This window comes from Panthera onca, chromosome C1 (genome assembly GCF_046562875.1).
Source record: "Panthera onca isolate mPanOnc1 chromosome C1, mPanOnc1 haplotype 2, whole genome shotgun sequence".
Taxonomy (NCBI): Eukaryota; Metazoa; Chordata; class Mammalia; order Carnivora; family Felidae; genus Panthera; species Panthera onca.
In genome coordinates, this window is record NC_138346.1 from 217,300,992 (window position 1) to 217,314,909 (window position 13,918).

At 49.5% G+C, this 13,918-nt stretch overlaps 1 protein-coding gene across 5 annotated transcripts in view; it reads left to right on the forward strand.

Moving 5' to 3' along the window:
- ACOT7 (acyl-CoA thioesterase 7) overlaps positions 1-13,918 on the forward strand; it is a 101,221-nt gene that overhangs the window by 11,219 nt on the left and 76,084 nt on the right. The window contains exon 1 of one of the 5 annotated variants that reach the window (XM_078452506.1): positions 2,673-2,820. The exons of 3 other annotated variants lie outside the window; for them this stretch is intronic. Coding sequence is in view for 1 of the 2 variants with exons in the window: in XM_078452504.2 (XP_078308630.1) it covers positions 3,558-3,751 (194 nt within the window). In the remaining variant the exon portion in view is untranslated. Of the gene's footprint in view, positions 1-2,672; positions 2,821-3,405; positions 3,752-13,918 lie in introns of those variants that run through there. One more of the 5 variants, XM_078452504.2, reaches the window with a different exon arrangement.

Here is a 13,918-nt window from a genome sequence, read left to right on the forward strand (position 1 = left end):
TGGAAAGACTGGCTGGAGGGATGCGGTGCCCACAGCGCTTAGTGTGATAGCAGTTTTAATGTTTGTTTATTTCTGAGAGAGAGAGAGACACACACACACACACACACGGAGTGTGAGTAGGGGAGGGGCAGAGAGAGAGGGAGACACAGAATCCGAAGGAGGCTCCAGGCTCCGAGGCATCAGCACAGAGCCCGACACGGGGCTCGAATCCACGGACCGCGAGATCATCACCTGAGCCGAAGTGGGACGCTCAACCGACTGAGCCACCCAGGCGCCCCAGCATGATAGCAGTTTTATCCCAATGTCCTGGCCCTTTGCAAAAATAGCCGAAACTAGGAGGTTTTGGTATTGTTTAGGGACTGCATTTGCTGGAATTGAAAACTGAGAATTTTAGTGGTTTATTAGGAGACTCATCACAGGTGTAAGTGAGCGGGTTTACCAGACTAACTCAGTTGGGAGTGGACATAGTTTCCCATTCCATCCTGGTCCTTTTAACTAAAAGAAAAAAAAAAAAAAAATCCCAGTTCAGCCCATTCATAAACATAGTTAAATGCTTCCTGGGTGGATTCAACATCTAAGGGAAGACCAGAATTTTCTTTAAAGACAATTTGGAGTTGATTATAATGGTCATGAACAGGTTCATCAGGCTTTTGTGTGCAAGCCTGACTTTTGTTCCAATCAACAGTTTTAGGAAAGGCTACTATACTTGCTCCCTGAAGATTTCCAGGAAGTGTTCTAGCATCTTGCCAAAGTTAGGGGTCTGTTTCTCTGTATCCCTTTCAGGATGATCCCATTGGGCTAGTTTCATCCAGAGTTTGGCCTGGCCCTCACCTATGAGCCATGTGGACTAACTGATATAACTCTGAGAGACTAGGTTGGCAAGTTTGAATACGTGTGTTAAATTCTTCAACAAACCTGTGGGGGGGGGGGGTCCTTCGTCACTTTAGGAAACTCTTTAACTATGGCTCAAAATTCAGCCTTAGTCTAGGGAATGTAAGAAATGTGGGGTTTATTTGGATCCTTAGGAGACTTAGCTTTAAAGAGGTGCATTTTATTTTATTTATTGTTATTTTAAAATATATTTTAAAATGTTTATTTACTTATTTTGGAGGGGGAGGGGCAGAGAGAGAGAAAGAGAGAGAGAGAGAGAGAGAGAGAGAGAGAGAAGGAGAATCCTAAGCAGGCTCCATGCTGTCAGCACAGCCTGGTGTGGGGCTTGAACCCACAAACCTCAGCCGAAATCAGGAGTCGGACACTCAACCAACTGAGACACCCAGGCCCAAAGAGGCATGTTTGAATAGCTTCAGGATAGGAAGAAGCAGGCAGAGAGTCAAAGGAAAATGGAAAATCGGCAAGGGAATTGGAACGGGGAAGCTGAGGATGTAGGGGAGGTGAAGGTGGTGCAGAAGGGAAGGAGGACGGTGGGCCTGGAGCGCAAGGTGTCTGCCGTGTGCCCTGAGACAAAGAGGACGGGGTGGGGGGTTATATATATATCTATATGATATAGATATGTTATATATATATAACATATATATATGTTATAGATATATATATAACATATATATCTATAACATATATATATGCATATATATATATGCATACACACACACACACACACACACACACACACACACACACACACACATATAATTTAATTAATTTATGGAAACTGTATCCAGTGTGGGGCTTGAGCTCAGAACCCAGAGATCAAGAGTCCGAAGGCTCCACCGAGCCAGCCAGGTGCCCTGAAGCCTCTTTGTCTTCAACTGTTTGTTTACCTCAGTCCAGAAAGTGTGTTTTGCAGAGGCAGTTCTGGATTCCTGATCATGTTTGGAACCTTCAGAATTCCAGTCCAGATAGACATCCCATTCAGTCATGACAGTTTTAGAGCCTGGCTATCCAGTTTCATTTTGAGAAGCGTAAGTTTGTGGAGCTGAAAAGTTCCCCATCATGGCCACTGATGTTCTAAATTACTTTTGGTTAAGTTGGTCCATTTAAGGGGCGCCCGGGTGGCTCAGTCGGTTGAGCATCCTACTCCAGCTCCGGTCATGATCTCACGGTCCATGGGTTTGAGCCCCCGAGTCAGGCTCTGTGCTGACAGCTCAGAGCCTGGAGCCTGCTTCGGATTCTGTGTCTCCCTCTCTCTCTGCCCCTCCCCTGCTCGAGCTCTGTCTCTCTCTCTTTCTCAAAAATAAATACACATTAAAAAAAAAAATTAAAAAAAAAAGGTGGTCCATTTAATTAGAACTGTGCACAAGGAGGGACCATAGTTTCTATTTATTTATTTATTATTATTCTTTTTTTAAATTTTTTTGGGGGGGACCATAGTTTTTAAACATAAAACCAAGTGTATCCCAGAAACGGGGGATGGGCATCCCCAGTTTTGATGCCTGGGATCCTGTTTCTTTTCTCTTTTCTTTTTTTTTTTATTTTTTTTTTTTAATGTTTATTTATTTTTAAGAGAGAGAGATACAGTGGGTGAGCAGGAAGGGTCAGAGAGAGAGGAAGACGCAGAATCTGAAGCAGAAAGCAGAAAGCAAAAGTCCTACACAGCACAGTTCCAAACAGAAGTCCGACCAAAGTCCAAGTGAGAACTCTGAAAGGGCAAAGCCTTAAAATAGATCCTGAATACAGCCAGGAGAGCTCACACACAAAGAGAGCGGAGCTTGAAATCCAGGAGAAAACTTGCCCTTGCACTCCAGGGTCAGCAAGAAAGCCGTGACCCGTGTTGGCTTTGGGGGCACTGGCACCTTTGTGTCCACCAGCCCCGGAGTTGTTGGGGGTCACCTCTGGATCCCACTGCTGATCACCAAAAAAATGGTAACCTTAGAAATAAGAAAAGTCAGCTATTTTATCAGCAAAAATGGGCTTATTTGGGAAGAGCAGAGAGTTGCAAGTTGGGACAAGCAAGCTGTGGCAAAACCAACAAAGGCAAGTCCAACAAAGGAAAGGAATATTATGGGAGGGGGGGAGGGGGAGGAGGAGGAAGTTGGGAGGGGGGTTCTGAGTGAAAGTCCACTGGAGAAAAGCCAGAGCCCAGGGGGATGAGGGTTTCTCATTGGCTGGGTTGCAGGGGTGGTCAAGTTCTTGTGCAAGATGCAAGGTACAGGGTTTTCCGTGGAGGCACTTAGCTGATCCTTCTGTTGGAATCTGTAATTGTCATTGACGCCAAGTGCTGTAGCTTCCCCTTCTAGCTTCCCGACTCCACTCTGTGCCTTTTTCCTTTGTGAATGGTCACGCTGCTATCCCGCAGCCTGTTGTCGCCTTCCTCCTTTGCTCAGGAGAGAGCCAAACTCTATGACTTCAGGCCAAGTCATGAATTCCTTGCGTCACTGGGGTTGCAGAGAAGCATCCTGTGAGATGCTTCCGGAAGCAGAACTGCCAGTTTGACTGTGGACTCATGGGAGGAGGGGCAGCCCCAGGAGGAGGCTCCGGGGAGAGGGACATCTGCATTCCTGTCTGGAGGGCTCTGGGTGGGTCGGGCCCCCTGGGGAGACGGGAGTGGGGGCTGCTAAGCCTTGTGCTGAGGACTGGGTGAACTGACCACTCGCTGCAAGATGAAGCTGCTAGTCTACACCCTCCGCCTCCGCCTCCACCTCCACCTCCGCCTCCGCGAGCTCAGCAGGCAGGCAGCCACCTGGGAGCATCTGGGGCCCAGGAGCTCCCAGGGTCCTGGGCAGAAATGCTGGGCTTCCGTCCAGGCTGTTGAAACCAGGTCTAATCTGCTGTCTCGACCCTGTATCACTGCAAGGTAGGATGACAAGGACATTTCTGTGCCCACAGCAGCGCCTTCTTCCCGCTGGTGTCCAGCGTGCAAGGCAGACTGGGCAGCCCGCCCTGGAGCCGTGGGCCACATGACTCAGGATTTATTGTTGACGGTTTGGAGCACTGGGTGTTCAGTGAACTGCTTGACTGAGCATGCCCACTAATGTGTTCATCCAAGTGGAAACCTAGCATGCTTCCCTGCCGGGGCCCAGTCGAAGTCCCCCCAGGCTTTGTTGGAGGAGGTAGGCTTTCGGGATTGGTGGGCTCTGGGCTCTGGGCAGCTGGCACCTTTGAGGGAAGGAGGCAGGTGTGGAAATTGAAGCACCGCACGTGCCAACAGCTGTGCGGGTTCATCCCTCCCTGGGCACCTGCTGCCGAGGAGTCTGGGGCCGTGGGGGCACCTGCTGTCTCCGGGGGCAGGGGCTCAAGCTGCGATTTTTGGACCAGAAGCTTATGCAGGGCAGCAGAGCTGTCCTCGCACGATGGGCTCATCTTCAGCAGCACAACGTTGTGCTGTTACCGTGGCCTTCCTATGTTTATTTCAAACTTTACAGAAACTTTGTTCGGTGAGTATATCACCCTCTACTTCGTACCAGCTTTATTTATCGAAACGTAATCCGTGTTCCATAGGACTCCCCACTGAAGGGTACAGCTTAGCCAGCAAAAATGGGTTTCTTTGGGAATAGCAGAGAATTACAACTCCAGACAAGCAAGCTTCTGTGAAACCACTGGCAAATCTGGAGAACAGAGTAACCTTTATAGAGGGAAGGGGTGGGCGGCCTGGGAGGGCTGTCCTTTGGAGCAAACTGGGAGTTGGAAGTGTAGCGGCTTCCCATTGGCTGAACTCTGACAATCTCTCCTTGGCTGGGCTGTTGCTGGAGCTGGAGGAGAGCCTTTCTGGGGCCTGCCTGTGGTCAAGCAGGAGGGGTGTGGTGGGACCTGAGGATACCTCTCCTCCTGCTGGGTCTGTGGGGTGTGAGACCTCCCCCTGCTGGCCTCCCGACTCCATTACAAACGAGGCTTATGAATTTTTTTATTTAAAATTTTTTTTTATGTTTATTTTTTTATTTTTGAGAGAGAGAGAGAGAGACAGATCATGAGCAGGGGAAGGGCAGAGGGAGAGGGAGACACAGAATCCAAAGCAGGCTCCAGGCCCCTAGGTGTCAGCACAGAGCCCGACGCAGGGCTCGAACCCACGAACCGCGCGATCATGACCTGACCCGAATAAATATTTTTTTATTTTTTGTTAATTCAATTTGTATTAATTTTTACACCGCCTCCATCTATTTTTCTTTCTGTGCAAGTTTGGCTCTTCTGGACATTCCAGATAAGTGGAATCATGCAATATGGTGTTTTGTATCTGGCTTCTCTCACATAGCATGATGTTTTCATCATGCGTGTATCCATGCTTCTTTCATGATAGTTCACCGTGTGGGGACATACCACATTTTGCATGTCCATTTGCCAGCTGATGGACCTTGCGGTGTTTCCACCTTTCATCTATTATGCATAATGTTACTATGAATGTTTCTGTCCAAGCTTTTGTGTGGACATGTGCGTTGATGTCTCTTGAATGTATACCTAGTGTGGCTTAATAAGACAAAGGTATTTAGTCTTTATCCCTGGGTCCTGGCACAGAGTTCCTAAGACACTTGAAATTCTTCCAGTGAGAGTGTATCTTTGGTATGCTGACGAGATGCGAGGTGGCCGGGAGCCCTTTAGATAGCTTCAGGATGGGGACTGGTGGCCAGCCTGGTGCAGGCTGCCTTACAGGGGTGGAACTTTCAGCCCCACCTCCTATCTGGGGATGGCGGTGGGGGGAGGGAGGCCTGGAGGTTGAGTTAATCACCAATGCCTCCATCGTGACCGCCATAAAGATCCTGAACAGTGGAGCTGGGAGAGCTTCCGGGTTGCCGAACACAGGGAGGTGTCGGAAGGGCAGCGTGCCTGACCCCACCCCACACCTTGCGCTGTGCGCCTCTTCCATCTGGCTGTTTCTGAGCTGAATCCTTTACGACAAACCGGTAAATGTGAATAAAGCAAAGTTTGCCCGAGTCCTGTGAGCTGCTCCAGCAAATGATCCAACCGGAGGAGATTTTTGTGGGAACCCCAAAGTCTAGAGCCAGTTTGTCAGAAGTTCGGGCGGCCTGGGACTTGAGAGGGGCGTGGAAGCAGGGACAGCCTGGAGCCCTTGAACTTTGGATGGGGTCTGCGCTACCTCTGGGCTGTTAGCGTCAGAACTGCGTTGAACTGTAGGACACCCAGCTGGTGGTGCAGAAGAGAAGAACCCGCACCTTGGGGGTCAGAGGCCGTGTGAGTAAAGACCGCTCCGCTGGGTCATGCGCTTACTCTGTTTAACTTCCGGGGTGTTTTCCAACTGGGCTGTTTCCCCCCCTCCCCCAGCAGTGCGGGGGCGGTCCACATCCCCCTCCGTGCTGGGTATTTGCCTTTTGGATTGCAGCCGCCTATCTCCTTGTGGCTTAGATTTGAATTTCTCTGATGAGTAATGATGCTGAGTGCTTATCAGCCATTTGTACAGCTTGGCTGTTTTGTTTCTTTACCTGTTTTTCATTTGGCATATTTGTCTTTCTGTTACTGAGTTGTTAAGACTTCCTTCTGTAGTCTAGAGATAAGACCCTTCTCAGATACATGGTTTGCAGAGATTTTCTCCCATTCAGTCGTTTCGCTTTGGATGTTCTGTCTTTTTTTTTTAATTTTTTTTTTAATGTTTATTTTATTTTTGAGACAGGGAGAGACAGCATGAATGGGGGAGGGTCAGAGAGAGAGGGAGACACAGAATCTGAAGGTGGCTCAGGCTCTGAGCTGTCAGCGCAGAGCCTGACGTGGGGCTCGAACTCACGGAGTGCGAGATCATGACCCGAGCCGAAGTCGGATGCTTAACTGACTGAGCCACCCAGGCGCCCCATGGATGTTCTGTCTTAAAGCACAAACCTTTTTTTATTTTTTCATGTTTATTTAGAGAGAGAGCACACATGCTCGTGCATGAGTGGGGGGGGGGGGCAGAGAGAGAGAGGGAGACAGAATCTCAAGCAGGCCTCATGCCATCAGCACAGAACCCGATGCGGGGATCAACCTCACGAACCGTGAGATCATGACCTGAGCCAAAGTCACGAGCCAGACGCTCAACCGACTGAGCCACCCAGGTGTCCCTTGAAGCGCAGAAGTTTTGACATTTTCATGTAGTCTAGTTTAGGTTTTTTATTTTTTTGGTTGCTTGTACTCTTATCATCGCACCTAAGAAACCGTTGCCAGACTCAGGGTCACAGAGCCTTACCTGTATGTTTTTTTTCAGCCTCAGCCCTTCTGTTCAGAGCTTTACCTATTTTGAGTCTGTGAGGTAAGGGTCCAGCTTTGTTCTTTTGAGGTGGACCCACCCCTTCTTCCGAGGTCCCAGGACTTGTCGGGGTCCCAGGCTGGTAAGTGCAGGGCTGAAGCCACACACCTGGCCCGCACCCCCGGGTTATCCCTGACCCTGAGGACAGAAGCAAAAGTCCACCGACAGTAAAAGTTGCGCCCTGTAGATTGTGGAGTGTTCATCACACACGTGGTTTCATTTCATGACTAGGCTGTGCTTCCTGGCGGCTGTGTGGGGTCTCAACCTGGGTCTGTGGTTCCGCTTCGCGTCCCTGAACACCAACCCCGCCCCTTCCGGCCTTCCCCACCCCCTTGCAGCGTCGTGCTGTGACCAGCCTGTCCCAGGCAGGTGGCAGCCTCGTGTACAGGCCTACAGGCCCTCCGTGCGGCAGGTCCCCGTTGGGGACCTTCCTGGGCTGTGCCAGACAGGCAGAACCCCCTGGTGCCCTGAATTTCCTCCCTTAGGCTTGGGCTTGCTGTGGGGCAGGTCCAGCAGGCGTGACTGCCCATCTAGAGGGTGTTTAAGGAGCACCTGGGTGGCTCAGTCAGTTGAGCGTCCAACTTCGGCTCGGGCCATGATCTCAAAGTTTGTGAGTTTGAGTCCCACATCGGGCTCGCTGCTGTCAGTGCTGAGCCTGCTTCTGATCCTCTGTCTCCTCTCTCTCTCTGCCCCTCCCCTGTTCGTGTCTCTCTCTATCAAAAATAAACATTAAAAAATAATAAAGGGTGTTTATGGGGAGCCTGGGTGGCTCAGTCGGCGAAGCATCCGACTTCGGCTCAGCTCATGATCTCACAGTTCGTGAGTTCGAGCCCCGCATTGGACTCTGTGCTGACAGCTTGGAGCCTGGAGCCTTCTTCAGATTCTGTGTCTCCTTCTCTCTCTGCCCCTCCCCTGCTTGCACTCTGTCTCTGCCTCTCAATCAAAAATAAGTAAACATTGGGGCACCTGGGTGGCTCAGTCGGTTTGGCGTTGGGCTTTGGCTCAGGTCATGATCTCACAGTCCGTGGGTTTGAGCCCCACGTCGGGCTCTGTGCTGACAGCTCGGAGCCTGGAGCCTGCTTCGGATTCTGTGTCTCCCTCTCTCTCTGCCCCTCCCCTGCTTGTGCTCTGTTTCTCTCTGTCTCAAAAGCAAATAAAAACATTAAAAAAATTTTTTTAATTAAAAAATAATTAAAAATAAATAAATAAACATAAAAAAATAATAAAGGGTGTTTAAAAACCCTGGGAGGTGGGAAGTTGCCTGTAGCAGTCATGGCCTTGAGTGTGCCCTGTGGCCCTGTGAGACATTTAATTGGACATTGGACATAACAAGCAAATCAGAATTTTAGGGCCTTTTTTTTTAAGTTTATTTATTTATTTTGAGAGAGAGAGAGAGAGAACAAGCTGGGGAGGGGCAGAGAGAGAAGGAGACAGAGGATCCAAAGCAGGCTCTGTGCTGAGAGCAGACAGCTGAGAGCAGATAGCCCGATGCAATGAGGGGCTTGAACTCACGAACTAAGAGATCATGACCTGAGCCAAAGTCAGATGCTTAACTAACTGAGCCACCCAGGTGCCCCAGGGAAATTAGAATTTTCTTTTTCATGTTTATTTATTTTTGAGAGGGAGACAGAGTGGGAGTGGGAGACAGAGAAGGAGACACAGAATCCGAAGCAGGCTTCAGGCTCTGAGCTGTCAGCACAGAGGCGGACGTGGGGCCTGAACTCATGAACCGCGAGATCATGACCTGAGCCAAAGTCGGATGTTTCACCGACTGAGCCACCCAGGCGCCCTAGCAAATCAGAATTTTAATCCAGCCGGGGAGATAACATCAGACTGGGAGGTTGAAGCATCGGGAGAAAGAACTGCTTTTGTAATCAAACTTATTTTCTCACCGTCTTGATGTGGAGCAAAGCCCGACATCAGCTGACAGGGGAGCGGCCCTGCGTTCAGGGGCAAAACCTGCGTTCTGAGAGCTCGCCCCGGCTCCCATCTGCACCCTGCACCCTTCAAGCTCGCTTGCTTAGCTCTCAGCCCCGGTGGGGGGGGCACAGGAGTCACCCTCATTTTACAGATAGGGTGAACCGAGTGAGGGATCTCCACCGAGATCCGAGGGAGTGACTCCAGTGGACGCTGAAACCCAGGTCTCTCAACACCGAGTTCTCTGTACCTCATCGCCTGCCCTGACCAGGGGCAAATGCTGCTGTAAAGGGAGGGGGCAGGTGGTGGAGACAGCTCCAGCCCGCCCGCTGCCCCAGAAATGGCCTGTTGTTTACTTTGGCTTATGAATGGGTAGGATTAAAAGTCTAAGGTGTGATGTGTCTCCCAAACTCAGCACGATGCTGAGGGCGTCTCTGAGCCTTAGGGAACATGAGTGTCCTGATGCCGCGAGGTCAGGGCGTTGCTCCCTGGGTCTGGGAGAAGACCCTGAAGTCCTCGCCCCCATGAGATTTGTCTGATGGGTCTTAGAAGGGCACCTGGTGTGAGTGCTTTGCTGTCATTCAGGGCACGGGACTGGAAAATGCTTGGGGTTCGTTTCTGATCCCTCAACCCCTGTCCTGGCCTGCCTTGGCACACCCCAGCTGGGGTCTGTAGGGGGCATGCTGGAGACGGACCCTGCCCCTCTCTCCACCTATTGAAAGTCCCCAGGCTTCCAATTCAGTCTCTCTTCGAACCAGCTAAATATTTCATTACCTTGTGGGCACTTAGCAGATGGAAATTGTAGCCTTGTAACTGATCAGGGTGAGCGAGCGTGGGTGGCCATCATTCTCAGTAAATGCCACACTTTTTGTGTGTGTTTTTGGCTGTGCTGGTGCTGTGTTCGCTCAGATGTGGCTTGTGTTTGGAACCAGAGCTTTAACGGCGACACTGCTTTCTGGTGTCCTCCCGTGTCTCAGGAAACTAAGTCCTGTTTGATTGGTGCTCTGCCTCCGTTGATGACAGGCTGAGCCCACTATGTCATGTGCCTTATGAAAGCTGAGGTGATAACACTCACAAGCCAGCCTGAAGCTGCCTAATTGATCCCGTGGTATCTGAAACATGTTGCCAATATTCTTTTTTTTAATTGAATGTAGTTGTCACACTATTGTATTAGTTTCAGGTGTACAACATAGTGGATGGACATTTACATACGTGACGAAATGTTCACCCTAAGTGCCGTGACCGTCTGTTACCATATGGAGTTATTACACTATTCTTGATGATATTTGTCTCTATTTATGAATCTGTTATCTTACTGGTTTTTTGTTTTATTTTTTTAGATTCTACGCATAAGGAAAATCATACAGTATTTGTATGATTTGTTTTGGTCGATTTCACTTCTTCCTTCATTTTTTTGTTCATGTGGCATGTCACGTTGATTGATTTGTAGGACATTGCATCATCCTTGAGTCTCTGGATCAAATCCCACTCGATCGTGGCTATTGATCCTTTTTTTAAATTTTTATTCTTTTTTTTTAAAGTTTGTTTTGAGAGAGAGAGAGTGCATGTGAGTGGGGGAGGGGAGAGAGAAGGAGAGAGAAAGACTCCCAAGCAGGCTGTGTGTTGTCAGTGTGGAGCCCGATGTGGGGCTCAAACTCACAAACCGTGAGATCTGACCTGAGCTGCGATCAAGAGTGGGATGCTCAACTGAGCCACCCAAGCGCCCCATTAAGATTCTTAATTCCATAACCAACAATTCAAACCAACAATAGTTTTTTTTACTTGATTTTTCTTTAATTGCTTCCATGTACCTACTAAATTTTACATCATTAATGCAGTAGAGAGTAGAATATAGTTAATTAAAATTAAAGGGTACAGTTCGGTTAAAAAAAATTTTTTTTAACATTTATTTGTTTTTGAAAGACAGGGAGACAGAGCATGAGCGGGGGAGGGGCAGAGAGAGAGGGAGACACAGCATCCGAAGCAGGCTCCGGGCTCGGAGCTGTCAGCACAGAGCCCGACACGGGGCTCGAACTCACAGACTGAGAGATCATGACCTGAGCTGCAGTTGGACGCCTAACTGACTGAGCGCCCCCAGGCACCCCGGGTAGTTAGTTTTGTAGGAAATTGCCAAACCGTCTTCCAAAGTGGCCGCACTGTGTTGCGTCCCCACCAGCAGTGAGAGAGGTCCTGCTGTTCCACCCCTGACAGTGGTGTCACTGCCGTGGTTCTAATTTGCAGTCCCCTGGTGGCCCGTGATGGTGCACATCTTCCCATATGCTTATTTACCGTCTGTGTGTCTTGTTTCACGAGGTGTCTGTTCATACCTTTTGCCCCTTTTCGTATTGGTTGTTATCATAGAATTTTTAAGAGCTCTTCATTTATTTTGGATACAAGTCCTTCATCAGATACGTGTTTTGTAAACGTTTCCTCCCGGTCCGTGGCTTGCCTCTTACTCTTTTTTTTTAAGTTTTTAAAAATTATTATTATTATGTTTTTATTTTTGAGAGAGAGAAAGACAGGGCGAGCAGGTGAGGGGCAGAGAGAGAGGGAGACCGAGGATCAGAAGCAGGCTTCAAGCTGACAGCAGAGAGCCTGATGTGTCTCTCGACCTTTGTCAGCTTCCAGATGCCTTTGAAAGCTGAACAGAAGGGTTGCCACTTAATTCCAGAGAAATGCACACCAGACGCAACCTCGCCCATGCCCAGGGCCCCCTGAGCTAGCTGGACTTTGTTTAGTATCAGAAACACTGTGGCTGCAGCCTGCCATGTCCAGCTGTGTGTGGTTTTCTTTGGGCTACATTCCCAGAGCGCTCTTCCTCGGCCAAGTGAGTCTTTGGAGGTCTGGCCAACACAGAAAGTTCTGGAAGTGGAGGGATGGGCCTGTTTCTCCACAGCTGTCTGCAAACAGGTTGAACAGCTTTATCATGATACAACTCATGTCCTGTAAGTTCATTTACTCTTGAGGACAGTTCAGTGTTTTCTGGTATATTCACAAGGTTGTATAACCATCACTGTTCTTGAATTCCAGAACATTTTATTCACCCCCAGAATAAACGCTGTGCCTGTTAGCTATCACTCCCCATTCACCTCTCCCAGGCCCTGGCAACCACCAGTCTGGATTTGCCTGTTCTGGACGTTTCCTGTGAATAGAATCATGCCTTATGTGACAGGCTTCTTGTGCTCAGCAGCCTTGTTCAAGATTCTTCCATGTGGTAGTAAACATTGCTACTCAATTCCTTCTTAGAGTCAGATCATATCCCATTGCTTGGAGAGACCACTTCTGATTTATCCGTTCATCTGTGATGGGCATCTGTGTCCTTCCCACCTTTTTTGGCTACGACGAATAATGTTGCTGTGAACCTTTCCGGATGTCTGGTTGTATCGTTTAAAATAGTTCTTGGTTGGGGCGCCTGGGTGGCTCAGCCGGTTGAGTGTCCGACTTTGGCTCGGGTCATGATCTCACCGTTCGTGAGTTCGAGCCCCGCGTCAGGCTCTGTGCTGACAGCTCAGAGCCTGGAGCCTGCTTCGGATTCTGTCTCCTCCTCTCTCTGCCTCTCCCCTGCTCATGCTCTGTCTCTGTCTCTCAATAATAAATAAACGTTAAAAAAATTTTTTTTAAATAGTTCTTGGTTAATTTAGAACATGAGGAACCACCTCATGGTTATTTAACTTTGAAATTATTTACTCATAAGGCTGACAACAAACGATTCCTTTCTGTGGAAAGGTCTGTTAATGGCTCAGTCGGCGTGGCTGTGGAGGCCTGCAGAGGTGAGGTATGGTCCTTGCTGATTTGACTGAGCCATGGTGGACTTTTAGATATTTCGCTTGGTTGTGTCATTTAAAAAAATTTTTTTTATGTTTATTTTTAAGAGAGAGACAGAGAGCGAGACAGCATGAGCAGGGGAGGGACAGAGAGAGAGGGAGACACAGAACCCGAAGCAGGCTCCAGGCCCTGAGCGGTCAGCACAGAGCCCAACGCGGGGCTCAAAGTCACAGAGTAAGAGATTCTGACCTGAGCCGAAGTTGGACGCCCAACCGACTGAGCCACCCAGGTGCCCCTGGTTGTGTCACTTCCTACAGATTTCCCTCATTCCCTTTCTGTGTTTTGGTTTTTTTTGTTTGTTTGTTTGTTTGTTTGTTTTTAAAATCTTGGTTCTTCTGGTTTAGGTTGTATCCCTGTATCCAGATGTTAAGTAATTGATCGTGCCTGTCATTAGTGGGTCATTCCAAGTCTGAAAACTGTCTTCCCTCTAATGGTGACAATAGGGTCTTAACTCAGCGGCTTGTTCCAAAGCGTTTCTCGGTCGTGGATTTGGGTGCCTCTTCCTGCATGGCCAGCCCCGCGTCACAGCACCATGTGCTCCGTCAGCCCGGCCCAGCCCAGCACGGGCTGACTTCTCGATCCCAGATCCCTTGTTCAGGTGCCCGCTGGTTGCAGGACCCCCGTGTGCTCCCGTGAGGACTGTTTCTCTTTACGCCAGTCTTGTGTATCTTCACGATCTTTCCATAACTGAGAACGAACCTGGTGGGGCAAGTCGTGCCCGGTTCTCGTCTGCATGTGCGTCATCAACTGCGTCACCTGGGTGGTGTTTTGATGGTAGGTCCGCAGCGTGCGGGAGGGTACGTCTCCCTTGGCCCCGGGCCCAGCCCCCTCCCGGGACGCCATCGTGAAGGTGCCGAGCGCCCAGTCCCCCAGGTCTACCTGATGTGGGCCTGGGCAAGCCTCCGGCCTTCTGTGTGCCTGCTTTCCTTACAGGTAAAAGTTGGGGCCTGAAGTGGGTAGTTTCCTGTGATTGTAAGGGATTTGAAAAGGTCATGGGAGTGATGGGGTGGCCACCCGTCGCCTGGCGTGGGCAGTGTGCCCAGCACACCCAGGGTT